Genomic DNA, 26,464 nt, shown 5'->3' with positions numbered 1-26,464 from the left:
CAGGGACACGACCCACGTAAGGCTCTTACAGAATTTCACAGTGCTATTTAACATGGCAAACACCAAACTGAATGGGAAGGTTCCCCTTGTCATCCTGACAGCTCAATTAAAACAGAAGGAAAAGGAACCCACCATGTCTCACTCTGGTTTGAATGAATGGATTCCCTAGAAGTGCTTTCATGCAAATATGGTGTTACCATAGCTGATCACAGAGCAATTAGAATTTATGTTTTTATTAAATATTGTTTAACCAATGTAAAAGTCTTAGTGGAAGTGGAATAAAGTGTGCTTTCAGACACCAAATTGGACATACCTGAAAAATCAGCAAAAGTAACAGTACTCTATTCATGAAAGACATCACAAAATTAAACAGCTTCATCAGCAAACCCTTCTTATGTTGCAGAAATACCAATTTTTGCACTGTATTTTACAGAAAAAAAGTTGACTTCAGTGATGATGGTCTTTGAACAATTCTTTGTTTAAATGTAGAGGAATATAAAGGGGGAAAGGAAAGCTACATTTCACTGGCAATCAGACTTCACAGACCTTAGAAAATTTAGAAATGTTTGATTTAAAACAGCACATTTATGGACCACATTTCTCCATAAAATGAATCAAACTCTTGTGCCCAAGTAGAAGAAGTTCCCAAGGCCTGGCACCTGTTGTAAATGGATGCAATGCAGCTCTGGAGCAGGAGGAAATGAGGATGGACAGTGACAGGGACAACACAGCAACACACAAAGAAGAAACTTTGCAGCTTGCATTTCCAGTTGGCTGTTCCCATTTTATACCCACACCCCTTCCTAATCTCCTTTTCCTGCTTCTGCTTCCATATTCCTTTATCCATGTTTGATTCTGGTGACACCACCTTAGATCCATCTGTCCCAAACCTCTGCTTCAAACAACTCTGCAACCCCAGGGTGTGTTTCCCTTTCCATGTTTCCCTTTCCATAATTCAGGAGCTCTCTGGCACCATTTCCAACATTTCATGGAGCAACTGGCACAGGGAGGCACTTATGTGACATGTTTAGAACTAATCTTTGGTAAACACTCACACACACACATATATGTAACTCATGTTTTGCTTCCTGATCGTAAATCCTCGTTTGCTACTGGTGGATGTGTGCAGGTATCTAAACACAGACAGGACTTTACCAGTAAAAAATAGTTTTTCAAATGCCACTGCCAAGGATTTGTTTTAATTCACCTAAAAATAGCGCAGTCCTGGGCTTTTGGAGTTTTTTCCTGACTCTGTTTGTTGTGCATTAAAGCAGCTCTGATCAATAATAAATTAACAATAGAAAGTGAGCCCGTTCTGCTCAATTTTCACCTCCTTTCTCATTCTCTTGCCTTGATTTTCAAGACCAATTTAATCAGAATAGTTGTACCTCTTACAGCTTTTGTTATCTGTGAGGCAGACCCTGGGCTCTGACTCTGCCTGACTCGAGCAGCCAAATCTTTCACTGGGATCAGTGGAAATTTTGGATACACAAAATGCTGAGTCTGCTCTTGGTAGGGGCATTCCCTGCTCACCAGTACAGACCAGCACTCTGGGCAGGGGAGTGACCCCGAGTCTCTGCCTGACCTGAGGAACGAGCAGCAGAGCTCACACCACCAAGACATGACCCATCAATGTGTATTTTCAAAGGTGCTGCAAATAAATGTCTGCTGGAACTGCATGGATAAAACCAAAGGATGATTGATTTTGATGTACCCAGAGCACTGTCCCTTCTAACATCAGGCATTTCTACAGAGAGGTATTTCATTGGCTTCGGTTTTCATCGACACCATTTACATTTTGCTCAAGAACTATTATTATTTTTTTTTAATAACCCAGAACTTAGTGCATTTCGTTTTTATAAAATTAGAATAATTTATAATCCTTCTCTTTTCATTGCAAAAAAATACAGCCCAAACACACATCAAGGTATAAACACTTCACGAATGACAAACGCTTCACTTATTTCACCTGCTTAACGGTGAGTTAGACATCGATCAACCAAACAACTTTGGCAACTTGCACAAAAATATGTCCTTAACTCAAAAGTGCTGATAAAACTCGCTTTAATGAGGCCTTTATTAAGGAGAGAACTGGAAAGAGAGGAGTGGTGAGTGCTTGGAGGTCGGAGTGTTCCTACACCATCCCGCTCTGTAGCTGTATGTGGAAAGGGTAAGGCTGGTAGAACACAGGGGGTTGTCCATGAGCAATGTAGTAGTTGCTGAAGTTTCTGTCACTGATATAGGGAGCAGGCTGATAGTAGCACGTGACATTGGCGGCGTTGGGGATGATGTTCTGCTCCCCGAGCACTTTCAGAGCCAGGATTGTGATCATGTTGAGGGTCTGCCTCCGCTCGTGCCCCATGAGGCACACCGTGCTCTTGTTCACCACCCCGCGCAGGGTCATCAAGTAGTCGTACTTGCTCTTCTCCTCCCCGATGAAGTGGTTGCGCAGGTAGGACTCGATTTTCCTCTGCTGCTCGGCAACGTCGGGAAAATCAATGAAGAACCTGGAGCACATGTAGCGTTCCAGAGATTTGATCTCGGCCTCGTCCGCCGGCTTGAAGTCGCGGACCAGGAGGTTGCTGTACTTGAGGAGGCCGCCGCCGCGGATCTCCTCGGGGTTGCGCGTGGAGATCAGCTTGTAGCGCAGGTGCTCCATGGCCTGGCCGAAGTCCCCGAACATGCTCTCGGCGATGACGGCGGGGTGACCCTCCTGCGCCAGGGGCCGCTCCGGGGCCGTGTACACGGCCAGCATGGAGTCCAGGATGATCTGGAAGGAGTCCACGCTGAACTCGAACTGCCGCCGCAGCGAGCTGACGAACTTCAGCTCCACGTTCTTGCCGCTGTTGTTGGACAGCGAGATGAGGCTCCAGCGGTCGTGGTCGGTGGACACTTTGACCATCTTCTGCACGTAGGCGTCTTTCATGGTCTGGGCCGTGATTTTTTGCTTGTTAACACATTTTGGCAAGAAGTCCAACAAGCAGTTGAGAACCGCTTCCTTAACGACCTGGAACTCGAACTCACTGGGTAGCTCCACTCCAAAAATGATGTCCAGGTCCTTGTAACTGGTGCCATTGTGCTTCACCAGGATGTGACTGGCAGTGGAACCGTTCAGGCGGATGTCCCTGACATGGATCTGCTTCTCAATCAGCTGCTCCTTCACCATGTGGATTATATCCTTTGGCTTTACCTCCAGGGTTGGAAAATTTCCTCTCCCATGAATAGGTATTGCCTCCGTTAGAACCTGATCCAGGATTTTAATCTGATCCCACGTGAGATAACTGAATCTGTGATCCAAGTCCTCGGTCATTGTGATATCAGTTGGCTAAACAGGAAGAGGAATTAGAGACAAATGTTAGAACTTCCTGGAATAGCAGAGAGGACATTTCAGTTGGTTATACCAAACTTCCTCCCCCAGTGTAGTGACAGATCTGTTCATTTTAGAGACACAACCCCAGTTAAGGGTCTGAGTCAACCACTGCACTTGTCGCAGGCTTTTAATTGAATTTTAATGTACTCAGGTTTTAATCCTGCTGAGAAGCCATCACGTTATTGTACAACCCATGACTCAAAGTAAATGCAGAAAAACATACAGACCCAATTTAAAACTACTCAAAGGTTAAAAACATGAAATAATTGGTGGTTCTAATGGAACTCCAAATAAATTTCCCTGTGAAGAGCTAAAATGAGCAAAATGAGCAAATTTGTTCTTTCTGTCCTGCTAAGATATTTCCCTTTGACCTTCAGTGACTTGAATACTTAAAAGTCCTTAAAGACCAGGAATTTTTTTGTGAAAACCAGGAATGTTTCAACCTGCTCCCTGTGTATCCAGCCATATGCCCTGGGTGAACTTTGGTCTCTGTGGATCATCTAAACATATGCATCCTTTAATATCACCCGTGGTTTAAGGACTGAGTATCTGGTAATTGTCAAGCTGTTTCCACGAGGTTTCTGAGGAAAATACTTCCCTTCTAAGCCATGTTTTATATTAATGCATCAATGCTGCAAGCTGTGGTTTGCAGATCTGGTGAGAAAACTCCTTCCAGCCTTGTGGAAAAAGGATCTCAAGAAAGCCTGTTAAAAAGCACCTACAGAGTATATGGGATAAAGCTCAGCTTTGGGAATTTGTCAGTTTAAAATGATATCTTGACTTCATTTAGCAAGGAGATGAGAGACACTCAGGTGGGATCTAACCAGGCTCAGTGAGGCACCAGCTGGGAGGAAGAAGAGCCTTTGGGAATCTGCCAGCACCCAGAACCTTCTTCCCAAACACCCCCGAGTGTTTCTGCAGCCAGATGGCTCAAACATATTCTTTCAGCCAAAGCTCAAGAATAAAAATAAAGTAAAATCATACTAAGTAACAACACTACTGAAAAGTCCCCACTGTTGTTTCTTAACCAATGATGACACTCCATATGTACGTTGTCATACATTCCCCTTCCCTCGCCTTCAGATTCTATATTCTGGAATATTTCTGTAATTCCAAGCAACTTGTGAGCTGCTAAATGGCTTGGGAATATGGCAGAGCTCTATTTCACATACTTCTGCTGGAATTTCAGCTCCCATTAAGCTCATCAGGAGCATATGCAATTCCAAGCACCATCCTGGCCTCATGACAAAGAATGGGACTAACCAGATGTTTGAAGTTGAAGGAATGTTTTAAAAGTTGAGTAAAGCAGGACTGAAGTTGGGAATTTAACTGACAGCATGGAAGTCTTGGAATTAGTCCCATAGATCTGGCACAACCACATAGCTCCATGGACACAGTGTGTAATTCCACACCCATAACAGGTATGTTTCCAGGTGTATTCAGAAATATCCACGTTTTTCCTGCAGGAGTTTAGAGGACACAACATTTGAACTGAAAAGGAGAGAAACTACCCCCCACAGCACTGCTAATTGTACATGCTAATGATTTCACCACTAAATATTCATGAGAATTCCATATTTATTCCTTTAAAACTACAGCTATGCATCCTTCAGAGCCTTTATGACAACTCTATCCTAAAAACCAGCTCTTACAGAGAGCTGCTGCTAATTCTGGAAGTGGGACAACCTTGGGTGGAGGCAGGTTGGAAGGAGAGGGTTTTGTTCAAATGTTTTTGCTGCCATGCTGTCACCTGAGTCACTCTTAAAATCACAGAATTAAAGTTAGAAAAGACTTCCAAGATCATCAAGTCCAGCTTTTTCTATGTCAGATTATGGTGAAATTATCAGCCCAGATGATCCCTAAAAAACTTAAAATTGTCAGAATGGATGTTGAAGCAGTAGTTTTTATTATGCCATTTGTTTGATATTGCAAAATTTGACCTTTCTGAGGTTGATGCTGTGATGTGAAAAAAAATAAAAAAAGGGAGTAGAGAAGGGAATGTTGAAATTCAATCCCCTTTTAGCAGAGGGACCCTCTTCAAACACTTGGAAAGTCAGAAGATGGACGTATCACTAAATAAGCTTAGAAATCCTTCCTTTATTGCTACATGTTTTTAGGTATTTCACATTTATTGCAATATACTGAGGTTTGAAACTGAAAGGAGAAGGTAATGTCAGTAAATCTCTCTTTTGTGTTGAAGAAGCGTCCCTCAAAATGTCATTTCTCTGAAGTGACTCCTGGAGAATCTGGGGGAGCTTTGGGAGTTCAGTCTCACCATTAATGTCTTATGATAAATATTAAAGAATTCTGTGCTTCAGAACTCCTTCAACTCTGACAAGTGAGGAAAATGTACTAGGAAAATACCCCAGGAATTCAGTTTTCAAAAATATCATCAATTTGCAGTTAAGCCTAAACAAACATTAGTAGTAGTATTTTTTTATTATTTACTAATTTGCTACCAGTTTGCAACCCAATGCTTTAACCCTGCACTCTCCTAGAAGGATTTTATCTTGTTCTTTTCTTCAATCTTGCCTGGCAACAAAAACAATTTTCAGGTATTTTTATAGTCATTAGGAACCTGATTTCTCAAAGCAGGGGCAAATTTATTTACTGAGGTGCTCAGGTTAATGCCAGGAGTTATTATTAATGTAATTAACCTCAGTTAAAATCCATCAGCAGCAACACTGAGGCTGTAATTAGTCAAAGTGTTTGGTAAAACAAGAGATCCTGGGATGAAAGGAAGGAAACTCCCTGCATGTGACCACGTGGATGAAGCCAAGCACAAATGAGTAAACTGAGCTGGTTAATTGGAAAAGGAACTGGAAAATCACTTTATTCCTTGGAAACTGGTGCTGTCTGCAATGGAGGATGATCAATTTATACAGGAAGAGAGTGATAGGACAAGAGCAATGGTTTTAAAGTAAAAGAGGGGAGGTTTAGATTGAATTAGTAAGAAATTCCTCCCTGTGCTCCACATTCAGGGTGTTCTTGTCCTAAAGTCTGCACATGGGCAAGTGGAAGCTGCACAAACATCACCACCATGGCAAGGAAATTCAAAAGAGGGTGTTTTTTCCACACTTCATCAATATTTTAATTTACTGAGATTCTCTCCCAGTGATGTTTCTGAAGTTTTTTGTTTATGGGATTTAAAATGTTACCATAAACTGCAATAGACCCTGAGTCCCATCTGATTCAAGATCTCTGCCCCGAAACAGGATGTGGAAAAGCAGTTTTCAGGGTGAATTCTTTTACATACACTGGCTAGAGAAGCACAGAATAAGATGGATCAGACCCAGTCAAATTTTATGATATATCATCCTTATTATAAGGTTAGAAAAATATTTCCCTGACTCAACTTCTAACTTGTCCTTGAGTGGTCACCTTCACCTGATAAAGCAGCCACAATGTGGAAAAATATTTGGATACTGTTGGATCATTAAACATAACACTGTTAGATTTTATAGTTTATTTTCCCATTGAAATTAGAGGCTCTAATTTTCCTTTTGGAGCAAGCAACTCTGAGTTTGGGCTTACAATGATGCTAAAATGTTTCATTAAGCACCTCTTAGCACTCCACTGTGCATGAGCTTCATCAGAAAAATCCCAAGCAGATCTGGCTTTACATCTGAATGAAGCAAATCTGCCATGCTAATGACAGCTTTCATGTTCCCCACAACTTTCATAGAAACAGATACTTGCAGTCTAGAGAACAGTCTCATCAAATTTAGCTCATATTTTACTGATAAACTGTTTAGATTCTCTTTTTATATACTCCATAATGTTGATTCAGTGTGTTTTCAAAGGGTTTGCCATGTGCTGGCATTTTCAGGCAGGATACAGCTGAAATAGTTTTTGTGCAGCTGTGGCAGCTCCATCCTCTTCCCTTTGCTTCTATCTGCTCCCATGTTTTTCTGTTTACAATGAAGGTTGGGAGTACTTAAATGTTCCAATTCTTTTCACTTTGCACTTGAATTTGGTTGTGCAGGGACCTTTCACAGAATTCCAGAATGACTGAGGTTGGAAAGCCCTTCAAGATCATTGAGTCCAAGCTGTGCCTGACCCCTCTGTGTCACCAGCCCAGAGCACTGAGTGCCACCTCCAGGGATGGGGAGTCCAAACCTCCCTGGGCAGCCTCTTCTAAGCCTGGCCACCCTTTCCATGGAGAAATTCCTGCTGCTGCCCAGCCTGCACCTCCCCTGGCATGGCTTGAGGCTGTTTCCCCTCATCCTGTCCCTTGTTCCCTGGCAGAAGAGGCTAAAAAAGGAGATGGAGCAAAATATCTTGGAGCTGCTGTGGTGGCCCTGTTTTGGGGGATCACTCAGAAACACCCACAGAAACTCTGCCATTCCTCTCATCACTGCACTGGCTTTGCTGCTTACACATTATATACATCACTAGCAATTTCCATGATCTCCTGCTGAAGCTTTATTTTCATTCAAAGATCCATTTCTCTCTTAAGCTGGACATTTGGAAGCATTTTGCTCACTTACTTCAGGACTGCAGCTGGCATAAGCTCCAGAGGCAGGAATGTCAAACGTGGAAGGACTTCCAGTCGTAATTTAAACCCAGATGAGACAAGGAGAAGCAGTAAAACATCTGGGGAGCCTAAATGGAGACATATTTAAACTGGTTTGACAGTGTTTTCCATGAGTTTTTCCTTCCATTAATGTTAATGCAGGCAGTGAAGGCAGTGTTTATTTATCCTTTTATCAAGAGATAATGCATGAATTGCCATCAGTTTTCAGTCCAGTTACCATCGAGTTTCCCTGGGATAACAAATGATAGCTCAGCTCTTCCCTGGCAGATGAGGCTCCTAGGTGGGCAAAATGCATTTCAAAGCTGTGGGTTTGGGCTGTGCCACAGAATGGCACCTCCAAGGGCACAAAAAGGAAACACAGGATGAGATTTGATCCACAAAAATGTGTCCTACTTTTCCCACCCAACCCAAGGAACGTGGATAATGGTTTTAAGGGAAAGAGAGCAGGGTAAAATGGGATATTGGGAAGAAATTCTTTCCTTTTAGGGTGGGGAGGCCCTGGCACAGGGAACTTGTGGCTGCCCCTGGGTCCCTGGAAGTGTCCAAGGCCAGGTTGGATGGGGCTTGGAGCAGCCTGGGATAGTGGAAGGTGTCCCTGCCCGTGGCAGGGGTAGAATGGAACAGTATTTAAGGTCCCTTCCAACCCAAACCATCCTGAGATTCTGCTTCTACTGGAATGTTCCAGGATGTTGGCTTGATGAGCTGGGAGTTCTCAGGAGGCACGAAGTGAGGAGTTTAATTTGGGCACCCAGTGTGAAATCATAATCCATATCCTGTCATGCTGGGTATTTGGGGTTTTTTGGATGTCCCATTTTTCCATCATGACTCATGGCAGACTCATTCATAGCCAGATGGGGATCCCCTCACAGGGCAACACTTTCAATTTATTATGACTTGGTATCAGTTCCCACAACTCAAGGGCTCTTCTCACAGGGCCTCCAGTCCAAACCAACAAAACCCTTTAAAACACATGAGGCCAGCAGTACCTCAGCTGCTCCAAAATACATCAATAACTTTTAAAAAATACCTGCCATATGCAACATTTGGTCTGTTTGGGGCTGTGACCATCCTTTAGGAAAAGCTTAGCTGTACTACCAAACACATGCTTATGGATTAAATCCTGAATAATATTCCCAGCAAGGATGCAAAATCCCAAGGACTCACCGTGGCAGGACGACTGGAAGCATGTATTCCAGCAGAGTTAATAGGATGAGTCACTGGATCATTTGGTAGAAATATGAATTGTCATCTTGTCGCTGACAGAAACACGAAGCTCCCCGGGAAAGCTGCAGGAAATAAAAACCAACAAACAATCCCATTCATTTGGAGATCAATGTTAACTACCAGTCACCTGCTGGACATAATGAATGATGCATTACAGCCTGGCAGTGCTGCAGGTGTAACAACAGACTTTAAAGTTGGGAATGGTAAGGTAAAAGTAGAGGGAAAAGAACCAAAGGCTTTATAAAGACTCTGGGTTTCAGGTCATGCTTAATCTTCTGTGAGGATATTAAAAAACCTGCCATTTTCCCTAGGGGATTTTGAGTGGGAATTTAATATTAATAATAGGCATGCAAATTAGCAGGGATGTAGTAGAATCATATAAAATTTAGAATGAATAATAACTCAGCAGAATAAAGCATTATGCATTGTGTAGTGGCTTTAGATTCTTTCTATCAGAGTGCAGCTGACAGGAAGGTCTTGTTTCCTGGCACATGGTTCATTTACAGTAAGCCCTGAATCCTGTTGCTGGAATTTCCATGTTCATGGACTGGTTGTGCTGGAAATATTTCTGTAAATATTCACCTGCTATCATAAAGGCACTCACTGATATTTTTTTCTAATTTCAAGCATGTGCTGACAGTATTCTCAGGCTTTCCTTGCAAGATCTCCCATCCTGCAAAGCTCACAGCACCCACTCAAGTTCCCTGACTATCCCAAGCAGGGCATGTCCACTCTATGGTTTGATATTTGCAGGAATTTATTCCTTATTGGGTTGTGTTCCACAATCTCAGCTTTTATGCTCAAATTATAAATGGTTCTTAGTAAAGACAATATTTGAAGTATGATTTAAGTGTAAATATCTGCATAATCTGCTGGAAAATCTGAAATTATAGCCCAAGGAGGTATGGCCTGTGCTATTCCTGTATTAGGAAGATAATGGATTTTTCCTCCCTGCTACAGCAGACAGATTTTTATCCCTGAAAATGCCATTTTAGTGCTGCCAGAAGCACAGCACTTGTTTTGCTCACCCTGTGAGGACCTGTCTGTTGTGCCAGGGCCTGTCTGCAGCTTTCATTTGCTTTCCAACTCCTGATGGGCCACTAATTAGCTGAATGCATGCTCCTGACCTGCTCCCAAATCCGTGCTCACATTGGCAGCTGGAATAAAGGGTTAAGTCTGGCAAGGGCTGAGCTCTGCTCTGAGCCTGGCACTGAGCAGCCAGTTAGGCCTTGATGGCAAAGGAAGAGTTCTGGGCTGCTCAGATAAAAGACTCTCAGCATGTGGAGTCTGGAAAAGTCAGACAAATCAGTCACTTTGCAAAAGAGAAAAGAAAAAAAAAATACAAACTCCTTTTTAACACTGAAATATTGTTATTTCTTTCTGTGCAAGGATGGAAGGTTTAATGGATATATGATATCACTGTGATAGAACAGATTAAGACTGGAGCAGAATTTATGGCTTCCCCTGGTGATATTCAGGGAAGAAGAGAGAGACCTTTATAGCTTTTTTTTTTTTTTTTTTTTTTTTTTTTTTTTTTTTTTTTTTGATAGAAGAAGCAGCATTATTATATAACATGTTCATAGAAGCAGCAGCTGAGATTGATGAGCTGCTTTGCCTACTGGGACATTATTCCCAACAGCTGCCTTTTACTGGCTCAGTCACCACAGGAAAAAGCATCATTTCCTTACTCTACACTCAGGGTTCCCAGGATTTTTTCAGCTGAAGGAAAAACAAAAATAAAAATGATGATGTCAACAATTACCCTGTGTTTTAAAAAGAGTATTTCCCTGTTCCTGAATTCAGGATGTGAATTGTGGCAGCATGAGCCAACAGACCCATTCCCAGGCCTTTTCCCCCTGGTGTCTCTGTGCCTGAGGAGATCCAGCAGGGTCTGGGAGATGATGTGGGGCTGGATTTCCCTCTGTGCCACAATTTCCCAGCTGCTCATTCTTTTGAGTGTGCCCACTCCCAGGTCCCAGCCTGAGGAATATCAACCCTCAAGCCTTCCAGGTGGACCTCAAATATTTGGAGGATATGTGGAGATTGCTCCACAGGGCCCTGAACTGGTAGGAACAAGAGCCAGAGGTCCCAGAGATTCCTTCCTCCCTGTCTGTGCTGCAGCTTCCCCTGACTGCTCTGCTCAGCTCCTCAGACTAATCCCAAAATCTATTTACTCACTCGAGATCCCAGTGACTCAATCCAAAGCTCACTTATCAAAAACTCTCATTATTATGACTAAACTGCAGCAAAAGCAGGCAAGGTAAAAACTGAAACAATCCTTCTTTTCCATCTATTAACTATCTTCATAATCACCTCTCCTCTTCAAATGCCAGAGGAAGAGGGATGAGCGATGCCATGTGCCACAGCAGCCCCAAAGCTGGGCTGCTTTCAGGGTAAAAAGGGCATCACAAAGTCAAGGCTCTCCTCAGGAGCTCTCCAGAACCATCCTCTCCTCATCTACACCAAAGAACAACCATCAAATATCCCCAAGAACTGCTAAACCATGAGAGGATCCTCCAGGATCACATTTCTGTTTTGAGAGGGCTCCAACACAACCACATCCACTGAATGGATTTCTCTTTTTTGCCTGATTACACTCCAGAACCCCTTGCTGGAAACTGCATTCCATTCCTTCAATCAATGCAGTGTGGGGGTTTCCCCTCTAAATCAGAGAAAATTCCTCTTCTAAATCTGAAACATTGGGATATTGAGGGTGGGCTTTGATGGTTCATCCAGAGTGGATTTGGAGTTTTCCTTGGGAAGAGACCAAAAGATGAAAGAAATGCACCCTGAAGGCATCTCTGTATCAGCCCTGCTCTGCTCTGCACAGGTTAGAAAAGTGTTTCTGGTGAACAATTATTCTGTTCCACTCCAGGAGTATTTTCATCTCAGGGCAGAGGCTGTGAGCTCCAGGCCCAGGCTCCAGATTGATTTCTGAAGCAGTTTAGGCTCCCTCCAAATTAAGGCTCCTCCTGATTGCTACAGCAAGAGGGGAGTCTAAACTGAATTGGGAAAACTTCTGTATCCTGGAGCAGGCTGGGCTGGCACCTCCATGGGACTGTCTCTCACAGGCTACTCAAAGATTATTGTGTCTTCCACTATTTAATTATTTGTGTTTACAATGTTCATGTAGAATTCAGATTTTTAGAATTAATTTCCATACTTATATTAGAAAGTTGCTCTCTGAATACAAAACACAGCCCTGGGATTTCATTTTAATGCCATTTTTCCAATTTTACGAGTTGTACTGTTAAAGTGGGGAAAAAGAAATGAATTATTCATTACCTTCAAAGTGTTTGCTGCACAAAGTTTATGTTTAATTTTGAATCAGTAACAGCCAAGATTTCCACAGAAAATAGTTTTTTGATAAGTGAAAGGTTTTCTAGAGTTTACAGTTGAAAAATCTGCAGAACTCTGGTCAAACTACAAGAGGAAAAAGGATTCTGGCTGCAGCAGCAGAGCAGGGAACTGCTCCTCTTTCATGGTGAAGGCAGCACGAAATCTCTGTTGACATTATTACTAAAAGGCAGAGAGGAGATAAAGTGATGATTAAACCCAAGAAAAAGGCCCAGGCCCTGCAGCACAGCTGTGCATTCGTGACTTTTCCATCACTATCAATAATTCATAATGACCATCATGCACCTGACGACACCAAGTTGGGCAGAAAGACTGAGTCAAGCTTTCACCAAATGTGCAAAAACATCCAACCTGACATGGGATGTCAGGGCAACAGGACCTGCTGGATAAGCAAAGCTCCAGCAGAAAGGGTAATGGAGAAGAAAATCAGCTGATGTGGACATAAATCCACATCTGCTGTACCTGTTTGTGGCATTTCATAGAGGAAAACTCTCCTTTTGGTGATACACACTGAATGAAACAGTTTTTAGAGCTTCTAAAACAACTTTTTTTTTTTCCAGAAAGAACTGAAAAGATGGTTTACCTGTAAGCAATTCTGCAACATGAAGGAATCATGCTCAGTATTATGCTCAAGTTTTGCAGTTGAGCTCTCCCTTGCTGTACCACACTAACTCAGCAGGGCCACAGACAATGGCACATTGCTGATTCCCTGGGGTATCTTACATTCTCTGCTGATGCTTTGAATAATTATTTTTGCATGAGGATCATGGTGGCAAAGGCAAAAAGCCAGACTGCAATTTGCAAAATATTTCTATTTTTTTAATGTCTGAATCCAAATGGCATAAATTCAGAGAATCATGGAATGGTTTGGGTTGGGAGGGACCTTTAATCCCATCCAGTTCCACACCCTGCCATGGGCAGGGACACCTTCCACTAGCCCAGGGTGCTCCAAGCCCTGTCCAACCTGGCCTTGGACACTTCCAGGGGCAGCCACAGCTTCTCTGGCACCTGTGCCAGGGCCTCCCCACCCTCACAGGAAACAATTCCTTCCTTATACTGAAGCAAAATCTCCCCATCTTTCAGTTTGAAATTATTACTCTCCATCTCACCACTACAGTTCCTGATAAAGGAATTGACTGAATATCAATTCAACTCATCAGGAATTGCTCTGGTGTAAATGGGAGCAGGATTGGTCTGGTCTGCTCATGGCTGAGCATCTGAGTTCTGTAAGACAAACCCTGAGTTCACTTCCACTCTCCATGGACCATCCATGTTACCCATCCTTTGATGGTGAAATTTGACTTGGAATTTGCCTCCAAATCCTCTAACTGTTCATTGACTTTCATCTATTAAAACCAGTGGGTTAAACAGACACATAAGAGATATATGATGTAGAAGACATAACTATGTGTTAAATCCACTAAAAAAAGTCTATCCCCCTATGCAGAGACCATCAAGGTACTGAGAACTCAACAAACACTGTCAATAACCTCAGGATGACCCACCAAGGGCTTCTCAACACGAATGAGAAGCAAAGCAGAATAAAAGGTACCAAGATTTCCCCCCCTGCTGTGGCCAAGCATGAGTGGCACAGCCCAAACCCCTCCTGCAGTCTGATCACCAGAGCCCAGAACCATGAAACCACTCTGGATAAGGAGTGTTTTGAAACATGGGTAGAATTAAATTCCTTCAAGCACTGTTAATTAATTAATTAATTTCCACTGCCAGCCTAAATGCTGCTTAATTGACTCTCCAAAAGAACTCAGTCTCAATGTGTTCTTTCAAGGAACTTGGTCTACTCCTGCCTCCCAGATTTATGGTAACTTCATAAATTATGGGACTCTACTGTGTCAGCAGTTAGTCCTGAGCTTGAGCAGGAGCTCAAGCCCCTGATCTGCAGGGCAGGAATTTAGGGTCAGGCTTTTGCTCACAGGGGTCAACGTGTCTCTCTGTGGTGCCTGAATCATTCCAGAGCACACAATCCTTACACAGCCCTGTGTGTCTGGTGCCTAATGAGGCAACAAAACTAAATTTACTGTAAAGTTATGCCTGGGATGCACAGCTGGGCAGGGAGGGTGTGCAGGCAGCACTGCTCCGAGGTCAAAGGTCTGCAGCACTGCAAATTAAAGGAATTATTAGTGCTCCCTTTGAATTAAGCTGTGGGAATGCCAGAGGGATGACATAAGGAACAGAAGGTATAATGCAGACAGCTATTCTCCCGCCACACATCAAGCCCGTATTCCCGACTCCTGGATGCTGCAGGCACAGCACACGGAGGATGAAAGGGCACAGGGATTGTTTTTAACATTTCTGAATGGGACAGACACATCACATCTGCCTCTGAGGCTTTAGGAGAAGTCAGGAGCACGAAGCGTGGGAGAGTCCCTGCTCCGGAGTCACTGTCATTTATTATTCATCCCTCGGCCTTTAGCGGAGAATTCGGCACATCCCCATTCATCCCCACCTGGCTGCTTTTCATGGGAGCCGCGAACAGGCTGCTGTTACTCTTAAGGCAGCACACGGAGCACAACGTGGGAGCCTGCAGAGCCCACCCTGCTCTTTCCGAGGCAACAATTAACGCTAGTACAGATTTGCAGCGGCTTAAGGATGTATCAGAGATGCCTGTGGCAGAAGGTAGGGAGCACATGAGAGCGATTCCTGGCTGGGAAGACACAGAATTCCAGCCCCGAGTTGCTGGAAAGCAGTTTTGCTTTGCATGCAGGCACTTCCGAATAGTTTAGGGCACAGAACCGCAGCTTGCTGTCACTGTCACTTCACTGTCACTGTCACCTCCAGGCTGTGACCTCCCCCAAAACACCGATGGTCCTTGCAGAATACACACAAAAGGCCTCCGCTACCAGGGCTGTCATCATCTAAGCGGGATGACAGAGCTTCCAACAGCGAGTAAGGGATGCCACGCTCCTACTACCGCTACTACGGATGTGGCGAGGCAGGGCTTGCCCAAATCCAGGGAGCTTTTGGGATTCGCGCAAAGGAGCGCCCGCAGCGAGACGGAGCTCACGTGCAGCCCGACACACACACAGCCGCCCTTTACACAAGTTCACCCCTAAAGTTTCCAAGGAAAACGCCTTACGGAGAGACAAGCGAAAGGCCCGAGCCGAGCCGAGCGCTCCAGGTTTCTCCAAGTTTTTTAACCGAGCCCAACCGCTCCCGCAACGGCCCCGCCCGGCCCGACCCCGCGGGCACCCGCGACCCGGCGGCGCTGCGGGCCGGGCGCTGCGGGGACACTCACCGAACGTGCGGGGACACCGGGCACCGAGCGGCTGCGGCGGCCGGTCCCTCACCGAGCGGCTGCGGGGACGCTCAGCTCCCGAGCGGCTGTGGCGGACACTCACTCGCCGTGCGGGGACACTCACCCGCCGTGCGGGGACACTCACCGAGCGGCTGCGGGGCCGCTCCGTGCGGGCTGCGGGCGCTCCCGGTGCAGCCGCCCCGCGCGGTGCCGGGGCCGCCGCTGTCCGCGGCCGCGCTGGTGCTGAAGGGGCCGCCCCGCCCCGCGCCCGCCCCCGCCCGCCCCCGCGGAGCGCAGCGCGGCCGCCATGGCAACGCCGTGAGGGGGCCGCGCCCGCCGCCCGCCCGCCCGGGCTCGCCGCCGCCGGGAGCCGGGACCGAGACCTGCGAGACACCCGCACACCCGGGATCCCCGGTACCCCCACACACCCGGTACCCCCGGTACCCCCACAGGGACCCCGGGACCTGCGAGACACCCGCACACCCGGGATCCCCCGGGACCCCCACACACCCGGGACCCCCGGTACCCCCACTGGGACCCCGAGACCTGCGAGACACCCGCACACCCGGGATCCTCGGTACCCCCGGTCCCCCCCGTACCCCCACACACCCGGGACCCCCGGTACCCCCACCGGGACCCCGGGACCTCCGAGACCCCCGCACACGCGGGATCCTCGGTACCCCCGGCACCACTGGCACACCCGGGATCCCCAGCACACCCGAGAACCCCGCACAGCCGGTAGCCCCGCACACCCCGGATCCCCGGCACACCGGGTACCCCCAGCACCGCCGGGACCCCCGCACTCCCGGTACCCCTGGTACCCCCGGTACCTCCGGCACCGCCAAGACCCCGGGACCCCCGCACACCCGGGATTCCCGGCACCACTGGCACACCCGGTATCCCACGCACTGCTGGAACCGCAGGGACCTCCGCACCCCCGGGAACCCCAGCACGCCCGGTACCTCCAGCATCCCCGGTACCCGCGGTACCACTGCACCCCTGGTACCCCTGGGACCCCCCCGCACATCCGGGACCCCCCGCACATCCAGGACCCCCCGCACACCCGGTACCACCGCACCCCTTGGATCCCCGGCACCAGTGGCACCCCCAGCACACCCGGTACCCCCCGCACACCCGGTACCCCCGCACATGCGGTATCCCCGGCACACCCGGTATCCCCGGCACACCCGGTACCCCCGCACACCCGCAGCACCCGCACACCCGGTATCCCCCAGCACATCCTGTATTCCCGGCACACCCGGTACTCCCCGCACACCCGGTACCCCCGCACACCCGGTACCCCCGCACAGCCGGTACCCCCCGCACACCCGCAGCCCCCGTACACCCGGTACCCCCGGCACACCCGCTACCCCCGCACACCCGGTACCCCCCGCACACCTGGTACCCCCGCACACCCGCAGCCCCCGTACACCCGGTATCCCCGCACACCCGGTACCCCGGCACACCCGCAGTCCCGGCACACCCGGTACCCCCGCACCCCCGCACACCCGGTACCCCCGCACACCCGGTCCCCCGCACACCCGGTACCCCCGCACACCCGGTACCCCCGCACACCCGGTACCCCCCCACACCCGGTACCCCCGCACACCCGGTACCCCCGCACACCCGGTACCCCGGCACACCCGCAGTCCCGGCACACCCGGTACCCCCGCACACCCAGTACCCCCGCACACCCGGTACCCCCGCACACCCGGTACCCCCGCACACCCGGTACCCCCGCACACCCGCAGCCTCGGCTCGGAGGATCCGCACACCGGCACTGCGGCCGTGCTCTGCCCCGAGGTGACACCGAGGGGACACGGCCACCATCGCCTCGGCCACCTTCCTGCCACACACTCCCGGTGGAGGGCGTCAAACCGTGGAAGCGTGGAATCACAGAATGGTAAAACCAGGGAATTGTTTTGGTTGGAAAAGCTCACTAAGGCCACCGAGAGACCTCAGCACTGCCAAGCCCACTGCTAACCCCTGTCCCCAAGTGCCACATCTACACGGCTGCTAAATCCCTCCAGGGATGGGGACTGGGGTCCAGGAGCACTTGGACAACGCTCTCAGGAGCAGGTTTGGATTGTTGGGATGTCTGTGCAGGGCCAGGAGATGGACTTGATGATCCTGATGGGTCCCTTCCAACCCAGCATAGTCCATGGTTGTATGATTCCACCACTGCTCTGGGCAGTTCATTGAAATGATTTAAGAACTCCTTCCATGAAGAAATTTTTATTAGTATACAACCTGACCCTCCTCTGGTGCAGCATGAGGTCCTGTCAGCCCGTGGAAAGACGGTCCCATTGACTTGGTGGCAAACATTATCATCCTGGTCATCCACTTCTCAGGTCACTAAACCCAAGAAAAGTCAGAACTAAACTTGTTTGGTTTCGAGATCCCTCCTGCACAAGTAGTCTGTGGGTTTGACCTCACTATTTCATAAAATCCTGGGATGGTTTGAGTTGGAAGGGACCTTAAAGAGCATCATCCTACCCCCTGTCATGGGCAGGGACACTTCCACTGGCCCAGATTGCTCCAAGCTGCATCCACCCCGGCCTGGGGCACTGCCAGGGATGGGACAGACACAGCTTCTCAGACAAGACACATGCACAGGATGTAATTGCCAAGGAAATCTATGGAAACTGACGTTTCAGAAGTGCAAGCAGAAGGATTAAAAGGACTGAGGGGAAATCAGCGATGTGAGCAGCAGGACCTGCAGTTTGGCCACTCAGTCTCCCAAATTCTGCCTCACCTGCAGCTCTGCCCTTCCTGGAGTAGAAAGGTGCTTGGCTTCTTTGTGATTCTCAGCTCTGGAACCAGGATCTTCTCCGACGTGGCTCTGCTCACAGATGGTCCCATTGTAAACATTCCATATTCTCCTTCCTGTACAAGGCATGATGTCACAGACTCTCTTCTGGCTCTAAACACCCAATTTTAAAACCAGGCCTTCCCTAAAATTTATCATCTTTGATCAATTACTTCACTGGATGGATGGGATAAAACCTGGCATGGGGTGAGGTTTTGTGCCATTTTTTGGTAATTTCCATTGCACTGAATACCTTTGCTGCTGTACAATGTTTAAGTTTGCTTGACACAGACCTAAAATGGGAGATAATTTACTTAACTGTTCTGAGAAAATATGCCAAATGGGTAAGCCATGATTAGTTTTGAAAAAAGTGCAGATTTAGTACAACAGTGACTCATAACAATGAGCAAAAAAAAAAGGTCATGAAAGTATTTTAAACTGCATTTTATTATAGGAAAATATAAAATCACCTTAAATAGCTGAGACTGTACTTGACCTTCCAGCACCCAGGTACTTCTAGGCTACCCTCTTGGGTATTACACCAAAGCAGGATTTTAACCTTTTCTCCTAAAAGAATCCACAGCAAGGAAATATGACCCTTGTTGAACATAAAATTCCCCAGACCAGCTGTTATTCTTTAGGACCCTTAAAAACATCTTTCCTCTTGGGAATAGTTTTATGATGGAAGAATTGCAGCAATTACAAAGCACTTCACAATTAAAGAATCCCACTCCTGAGACAACTTCATTTTATGTCCTAAAGTTAGTTTATAATATTTTATATTCCCAGCTCTGAAAAGCATTTATATTTAAATAACTTTATAAATTATACTAGTTTATTATTTCTTTTCTTTGCTTACTTTATAATATTAATTTATATTCCTAGTGCACAAATTAGGGAAAAGAGGTGAGGAAACATTTGAAAATCGCATTAATTCCAGACACAAACCAAATCTCAGCCCCAAAATGTCTCTTTTCCAGTTGCCTGGTCCTGGGCCACCAGAGCCAAGCTGGAGGGAGCCCAGAGGCCCTGGACAGGCAGCATTGCTGGAGAGAGGAACAGGATGGGAGCTGCACACTCAGCTTGTGCCAGGATGAAGCCCATAGCTTGCCCAGCCATTGTATGTAGCTAGTGAGTGATTAATTGGGTAAATTAATTAGTTAATGGTCCTCCTGCACTTAGGAAAAGATACATGTCTTTCTTTTTTTCTCACTTTTTATCATTAGGAAGCTGCAGCACCAAGGGAATAGTGTTCAGTACTCTGAGAAAAGCTCGTGTTCAGTGGGTGATGAACCCAATTTGCTGTCAGGCAGGGAGAGCTGGATTCTCTTGGAATTGTACCTTTACCTCTTTGCACATTTTCAGGGAGGCAGATGTAAAAATGTGCCTTGGTGATGTCACCAGGCTGCTGGGGCTGGCCACAGGCAGGCAGGGCAGGAATGCCACCAGAGGGCTGGCAGCACCACACTCTACAAGGGGAAAGTGGCAGGAGACTGGGTGAAGGACAAGGACACCTCCCTGATGACATCCCAGGGCCACTGAGGGTGCTGGGACTCCTGGTCCTGAGTTCAGTAAAGCCAGGATTTCACCCAGCTCCTTCTGTTTGGTTTGAAAATGAGGAATTTAAAGGCCACTCCTGAGGCCAGGTCTCCTGTGATCATGTACAAGAAACACTCCCTAAACCTGGACTCCTGCTGCCTCCTCCTGCTTTGGTCCTAATTCCAGAAAGCACTTAATATATCCATAAATACATTTCTCACCAGCAAAGCTCTTGAGCAAACATCTCGTTTAAAGATTTGCTTATCTCTAATTCCTTGATGAAGAAGTAAGGAATTACTCCAAAGGAGTAAAAAGGGATAATCAAGCTGTAAATCCTCACAGTTTCTATCATTTATAACCAGAGCTTAGTCATCTTTTGACCACTGACGCACAGCACTGATTTCTTGCTGAATAAAATTGTAGAAGCACAGCCAGTTTTTCACAGAGCTTGGAACTGTGCCCATTGTGAGGTTTTATGAATGCAAAGCTCAAGGTCCATAGTATGCCATGGATAACCTAATGCAAGGTCATGTTTTGCTGGAATAACAGCACCTAAATTCTCCACAGCAACCATGGGGTCCAGCCCTACCTGGAGATTTTATCAAATTTCACAGGGATTTGGCTGTGCAGAACAAGTTCAAACTGTGAGAGCAATAAAGGCAGTTGTAAAACGTTGAAGATTGGAACTGTAAAGGTCAGAGCCTGATCTGCACTCCCCCAGTTCTCATGTGTATTTAGATCTGAGATACCCTGTGCATTTAGCTCAGCGCTCTGCAGTTCAGCAAGGTGGAAGAAAACCATCTTTACCTTTGGAAAATTCCATCACAGGGCTATGTCTTCCTTCTAAAACTCCAAAATTTCGTGTCATGAATGATGTATGTTCTGCCTCAAAGGAAATCACCTCAGGAAAACATTCCCCATGGCCTTGACTTTAGGCAGATGCTGCTGAACCAGCATGGGGTGGGTAAAAGTGCATTTCCCAGGTGAACTGGACATTCACTTCTGCACACACACACACACATATACAGAACAGAACCATGAGAAATTTTCCTTGCCAGCCTGCCAGAGTGAAGCCAAATTGCACACAGGACTCTCAGAGCACTGTAAACTCTTTCCTCTCATCCCCAAGCACCTTGCATTGAGCACTCAAAGGAACTTATATTCAATTTAGTAGCCACTGAGTGGAAATACTGAGAGCTCCTTGTTGTGCAAATTTCTCTTAAGAAAGTCCAAGAAGTCCATTGAGGTCAGGGATTTTATATGGAGTTTTACTTTTAAATCTGAAGCAACTTGTTAAATTTTTGTATTGCCTAAACCCAGAAGTGGAGAATATTTTGATTCATCCAAAGAAACTCTCTGAAGGCCATCAATGCACAGAATGAAAATTAATCAAAACAATCAACCCCCTGAGATTAGTCAGAATTAGCTCTTTTCCTGTACTGGTCTGTATGAAATAATTCCTTGACCTTTGACCAGGGAGAAAAAAAAAAAAAAAAGTTTAAAAGCACAAAATAAGCTATAAAAATGACCATTAAAAATTTCCTCAGGAAATCTATTTAAATGCTGATGTCATTTTCTCCAGTCACCACTTCAATTTTACTCTGTGTTAAACCAGAAAGGCACCATCAGAGTCACGAGGAGGGGAAGGTTCAGCCAGGCAACAGCAAGAACATGGGAGATACATCCAAGGGGGAATGCACATGCAGGGGCTGCCAGGAGGACCCTGCTCCAAGGTGAAAAAGGAATCTGAGGAAAGAGATGTCTCCCTACTCTGGAATCTGAGGTGGATCCTTGGACATGAAGCCCAGAGTGGTTTGGGTTGGGAGGAACCTTCTTGTTCCATGGGCACTCAGCAAGTCTTGCTCCAGATGTCCAGGTTTGGAGAAGCTCATGGACATGTTGAATTTAAACAGGGGTTTAGCAGTCCAGCAGGTGAGAGACTGCAGAAATCCACTCAGGATCATGACTCTATAATGGAGTGAAGAAGAGACCTCTAACTCAAAGCATGGAGTGGTGAGTGCCGGTTTGTTGGAAAGCCAAGGGAAACAGGAGAAGGTGTGGCCTCATAAATCGAGTTACTCTTCCAAAAATACACTGCAGGAACATGAGATGCTACTGGGAACACACACAGTGCAGCACAGTGTTCAGCAAAGCATGGTAACCTAATTTCCGTGTTACATGAAAGAAGAAAACCCTGACTCATATTTTATGAAAATTGTAGTGGTGAATCAGCAAATTACTTCTGTTTATCTCCTCCAACGTCAGCACGCTGAAGTCTGGAGCAATCTGAACTAATCCCAGGGCACTTTTAAATAGAATATATTCAGGCCAGCTGAAGCTGGGCTAAATGGGAACAAGCAGGAATTCGTCATCAATGGACAGCTGGGAAGCTCAGAAAATGCTATTTCCTGCCTGTCCAGTCACAAGGAAAGACAAGCTCTGTGTGTGCCCTTCACCTCTGGCTCCTGTATCAGATCCCAAATAAAAAATATTTACACTTCAGAAATGTGTGGCCGTTACAATAAGATATCCCTGGATGGCAAATGCTGGTGGCTTTGTATATGTGCCTGTTTACACATATCCCTGTGGTGGTAGGAAGAAAATAAAACTGCACAGAAATCTATAACCTGATCTGGTTTGTTTAGCTGCTAATCCAATCTTCTCTCCTAGTAGAGCTCCAATAATTTGATTGTGTTGTGTAGGGCACTCAGGAGCACCTGAGGGATGAGAATGAAATACTGTAGATGAGCAGAGAAACTGCTGAAATGCCTTCCTGCATCAGTGCTCTGAGTACGTCATGAGATTGCTGCTGCTCAGCCTCAGACCCAGGTGAGGACACAAATCCATGAAGCATTCCACAGGTGTTCTGTCAGGCATTGGAATGGGGATGGTGGCAGAGTCCCCATCCCTGGAGGTGCTCCAGGAATGACTGGAGCTGGCCCTCAGTGCTCTGGGCTGGTGACACGGTGGGGATTGATCACAGGCTGGACTCGAAGACCTTGGATGTCTTTTCCTGTTTTAATGATCCTGTGATTCTGTGATCTCCTGCTCCAGGGGTTTTCCAGCCATCCCAAGCCATTGAGGGGAGCACAGGGAGCACAGCAGTGTCCCTGTGTCCCCATGTCCCTCCTTTGGGGCTGTTCCCACAGCCAGGACTGTGCCACTGCCTGGACCAGGCACGTTGGCTCCCACTGGAAGCAGCAATGTCCCCAGTGGGGTCACATCTGGCCGTACACCTTCCTGTAGGTTTGTGGCACTCATTGGTGCTGTAACAGCATTAACTGCCTGTAAATTCCCATTATCCCCCTCTCCCCCTCGTGGTGCCCAAAACCTCCCCCGGGACTGGAGGTGAGGCCGCCCCAGTGCAGAGCAGAGCGGGACAATCCCCTCCCTTGCCTTGTGTCCCCTTGGTCAGCAATGTCCCTTCTGTCAGGGCGCTGCTGACTCAGATCCAATTCCCATCGATCCGCAGGACAAAGAGCCGGGATGTTCCTTCCCGTCCAGTGGGGAAGGGGCTGGAGCAGCCCGTGTCCCAGTGGGACAGAGACTGGAGCAGCCCGTGTCCCAGCGGGACAGAGGCTCTGGTGGCACTGGAGCAGCCCGTGTCCCAGCGGGACAGAGGCTCTGGTGGCACTGGAGCAGCCCGCGTCCCAGTGGGACAGAGGCTCTGGTGACACTGGAGCAGCCCGTGTCCCAGCGGGACAGAGGCTCTGGTGGCACTGGAGCAGCCCGCGTCCCAGCGGGACAGAGGCTCTGGTGGCACTGGTGTCCCAGTGACTGCTCCGTGCCGGAGCCCCAGGGCCAGAGCTGCAGCTGGGACTGACCTCAGCGTGACGGCAGCAGCGCTGAGTCACCGGGCAGCACTGCAGGAGCGGTTTGCACACAACAGGAATAGTTTGCACACAACAGGAGTGGTTTGCACACAACAGGAGTGGTTTGCACACAACAGGAATAGTTTGCACACAACAGGAATAGTTTGCACACAATAGGAGTGATTTGCACACAACAGGAATAGTTTGCACACAACACAAGTATTTTGCACACAACAGGAGTAGTTTGCACACAACAGGAGCGGTTTGCACATTTACAAAGTGAGAAAGCCTCAGCCCAGACTGGATGGGATCGTTAGCCAGGCTCTGCAGGGAGGTTCATGTGCTACAAGGAACTGTTTCATGGGATTTGTGTGAAAAGAGCTGTAGTGGAGCCTGGTGTTATTATTTACTGAGCTGTGCAATATTGCAGCAATCCCACAGAATGACAGAGGCAGAGCGATTCCTTCAGAGAATCAACTACTCTGATAAATACTGCACCGAGAGAAAGGGTTTGTTTTGATCCTCACTGAGAAAACATGTTTGGAACACTCGGCACAGCACAGACAGCCCTGGCAGCAGAAATCTGAGTCCCTGGAGCACAGAGCAGTCACGTAGGCTCCTGGAGGTTCCCTGTCACATGATTTCAGCTGGGAAAAAAAGGGAAAAAAACCCTAAACGTACTCTAGAGGATTATTTCTTAAATGCCCCAAAATAAAATGCAACAAAAGGTAAAGCAAGGATATGAAAATATTGTTTTAACTTGAAAAAAAATTGCTATTCCACATAAAAGCTTTTGTAGTCTCTGAGCCTTTGGAGGTCCTTGTCTTCCTCCAAGGCTGGGCTGAGTTTAACCACAGCTATACAACCCCAAATAGTGGCAGAACCATTCCTGGCTGCTGTATTGATTTATTATTGAAAGGAGGTTAATTTTTAAAAATAAATAATTTTGATTTTTTTATCTTCATGCTGGTTCTTTTAACAGCTTCTCTCCACTAGTCTTTTTTCCAGAAGAAAAATCACTTCCCTGTCACATTAACTAAGTTTAATTTTCTCCTTAAATCTGTCCCAGGCTTCTCATTTTCTCAGAGGTTGACAGAGTATTTTCAAAGGCTAAATATTAATCTATTTAAGAACAGACAGAAAGCATTTTGAGGGAAAAAATGAAACTTCCAAATATTTTTCAGAACTAGCAGTTTGTTTTCCTCAATCTATTTTGAGTGAAACCCCACATCCCTATTTTAAATTCAACATCCACAAACCATTGCAGAATACAACCAGTACAGCTCAGTAGAAAGTTGTGCCAGTGCTCCTGGCAGAGATAAGCTGGAAATGAAGCTTATTCAGGAAATTTATGGTAATAGAACAGGGAAAAAGCTTATTAGTAAAAATAAATGAGTCCAGTGATGTAGAGCCCTTTGGTTTTCCCTGTCTTACTGGCTTTCAAAAAGACCTAACTTAGGTTTACACCAATTTTTCTGAAAATGACACAATCTGGGGGACCTCAGAGGTGGAGAATCAGATCATTAATGCTGCTATTGGAGAATTAAATGGCTTTATTGAAATGATTCTTTCATGCCCTCTGGCTGCTGCCTCTCAGATCCTGGCAGGTTTGCTCTGAATTCCTAAACATTTCATCCTGCACTTTACAGTCTTGTTTGTCTTCATTGTTCCACAGAGTCAGGAGAAATCCCTCTGCTGCTTCAGGTAAATAATGCCCATGGTGGAAGAAGTTTTCTTGCCATGAAACTTTGAAGGAGATGGCAGCATTTCAAAGGACAGACAGAAGGTTTTAAAGGCAATGATGTTTAAAGAACATGAAATATGACTAAGAGGAGGGTGGTTTTTTAAAAGAAGAAAACCAAGTACAATTTTAAAAGAAAATCATAAAATGAGCTTTTTTTCTAAAACATTAATTATTTGACATAGGTTTGCTGGAAAATTGTACCATTTCTGGTGTGCATTCTAAGGGAGAACAATTTTTGGTGAATTTTCTGTGGAACAAAAACTCAGTTTTGTCCACTTTCAGTGGTGTCTTTTAGGTGGAACTGTTACAGGAGTGTCTCAGTGAAAGAACAAGCAGTGCTGAACAAAACAACATTCAGTTGCCCAGAGAAATTGTGGCTGCTCCATCCTTGGAGCTGTCCAAGGCCAGGTTGGACAGGGCTTGGAGCAACCTGGGCTAGTGGAAGGTGTCCCTGCCTGTGCCAGGGGATGGAACTGGATGGGGTTTAAGGTCCCTTCCAACCCAAACCACTCCATGATTTTATAGTTCTATGATTAAACCGTCTCTGGCAATCTCAGTGTCTCCTGATGTTGCCTTCTACTTGTAGCGATTTTATGGAGTCATGGAAATGCTCATTTTAGGATGTAACCATGCCATGTGTGGTACAAAATATTGCCAGGATCAACAGGCCTTTTACACCTGGAGGCACCTGGCTCCCTACAGCCAGAACATTTCTGTTTATCCAGGTGGGCAGAGCTGTATTTTGCCATCATCTCTCCATGCAGAGCCAGGACTGATTTTGTCATTCCCTCTTTGAACTGGACTCACACAGTTGCCAAC

The 26,464-nt window shown here is 46.6% G+C and overlaps 2 protein-coding genes across 8 annotated transcripts; one reads left to right on the top strand and one right to left on the bottom strand.

The window, feature by feature from the left end:
- Positions 1 to 341: 341 nt before the first annotated feature.
- TENT5D (terminal nucleotidyltransferase 5D) lies at positions 342 to 18,759 on the bottom strand. 7 transcript variants are annotated; one of them, XM_056491596.1, is made up of 4 exons: positions 15,742 to 16,000; positions 9,072 to 9,193; positions 7,861 to 7,975; positions 342 to 3,325 (listed from the first exon to the last, which is right to left on the bottom strand). In XM_056491596.1, the coding sequence occupies exon 4, from the start codon at positions 3,308 to 3,310 to the stop codon at positions 2,135 to 2,137; it is 1,176 nt and encodes a 391-aa protein (XP_056347571.1). In that variant the 5' UTR covers positions 3,311 to 3,325; positions 7,861 to 7,975; positions 9,072 to 9,193; positions 15,742 to 16,000; the 3' UTR covers positions 342 to 2,134. The 7 variants fall into 7 exon arrangements, with proteins under 7 accessions (XP_056347571.1, XP_056347573.1, XP_056347572.1 ...); XM_056491598.1 differs by lacking the exon at positions 15,742 to 16,000 and adding an exon at positions 18,497 to 18,759 and having other exon boundaries at positions 2,032 to 3,325; XM_056491597.1 differs by lacking the exon at positions 15,742 to 16,000 and adding an exon at positions 15,583 to 15,734 and having other exon boundaries at positions 2,048 to 3,325.
- LOC130253321 (basic proline-rich protein-like) lies at positions 15,400 to 17,648 on the top strand. Its single transcript, XM_056491818.1, has 3 exons — positions 15,400 to 16,743; positions 16,791 to 16,895; positions 16,977 to 17,648. Exons 1-3 carry the CDS (start codon positions 15,400 to 15,402, stop codon positions 17,646 to 17,648), a joined length of 2,121 nt encoding a protein of 706 aa, XP_056347793.1.
- Positions 18,760 to 26,464: the final 7,705 nt, after the last annotated feature.

This window comes from Oenanthe melanoleuca, chromosome 4A, assembly GCF_029582105.1.
Source record: "Oenanthe melanoleuca isolate GR-GAL-2019-014 chromosome 4A, OMel1.0, whole genome shotgun sequence".
In the NCBI taxonomy this organism is placed as follows: Eukaryota; Metazoa; Chordata; class Aves; order Passeriformes; family Muscicapidae; genus Oenanthe; species Oenanthe melanoleuca.
The sequence above is the reverse complement of the archived record's forward strand: the minus strand, read 5'-3'. Positions and strand labels throughout refer to the sequence as shown.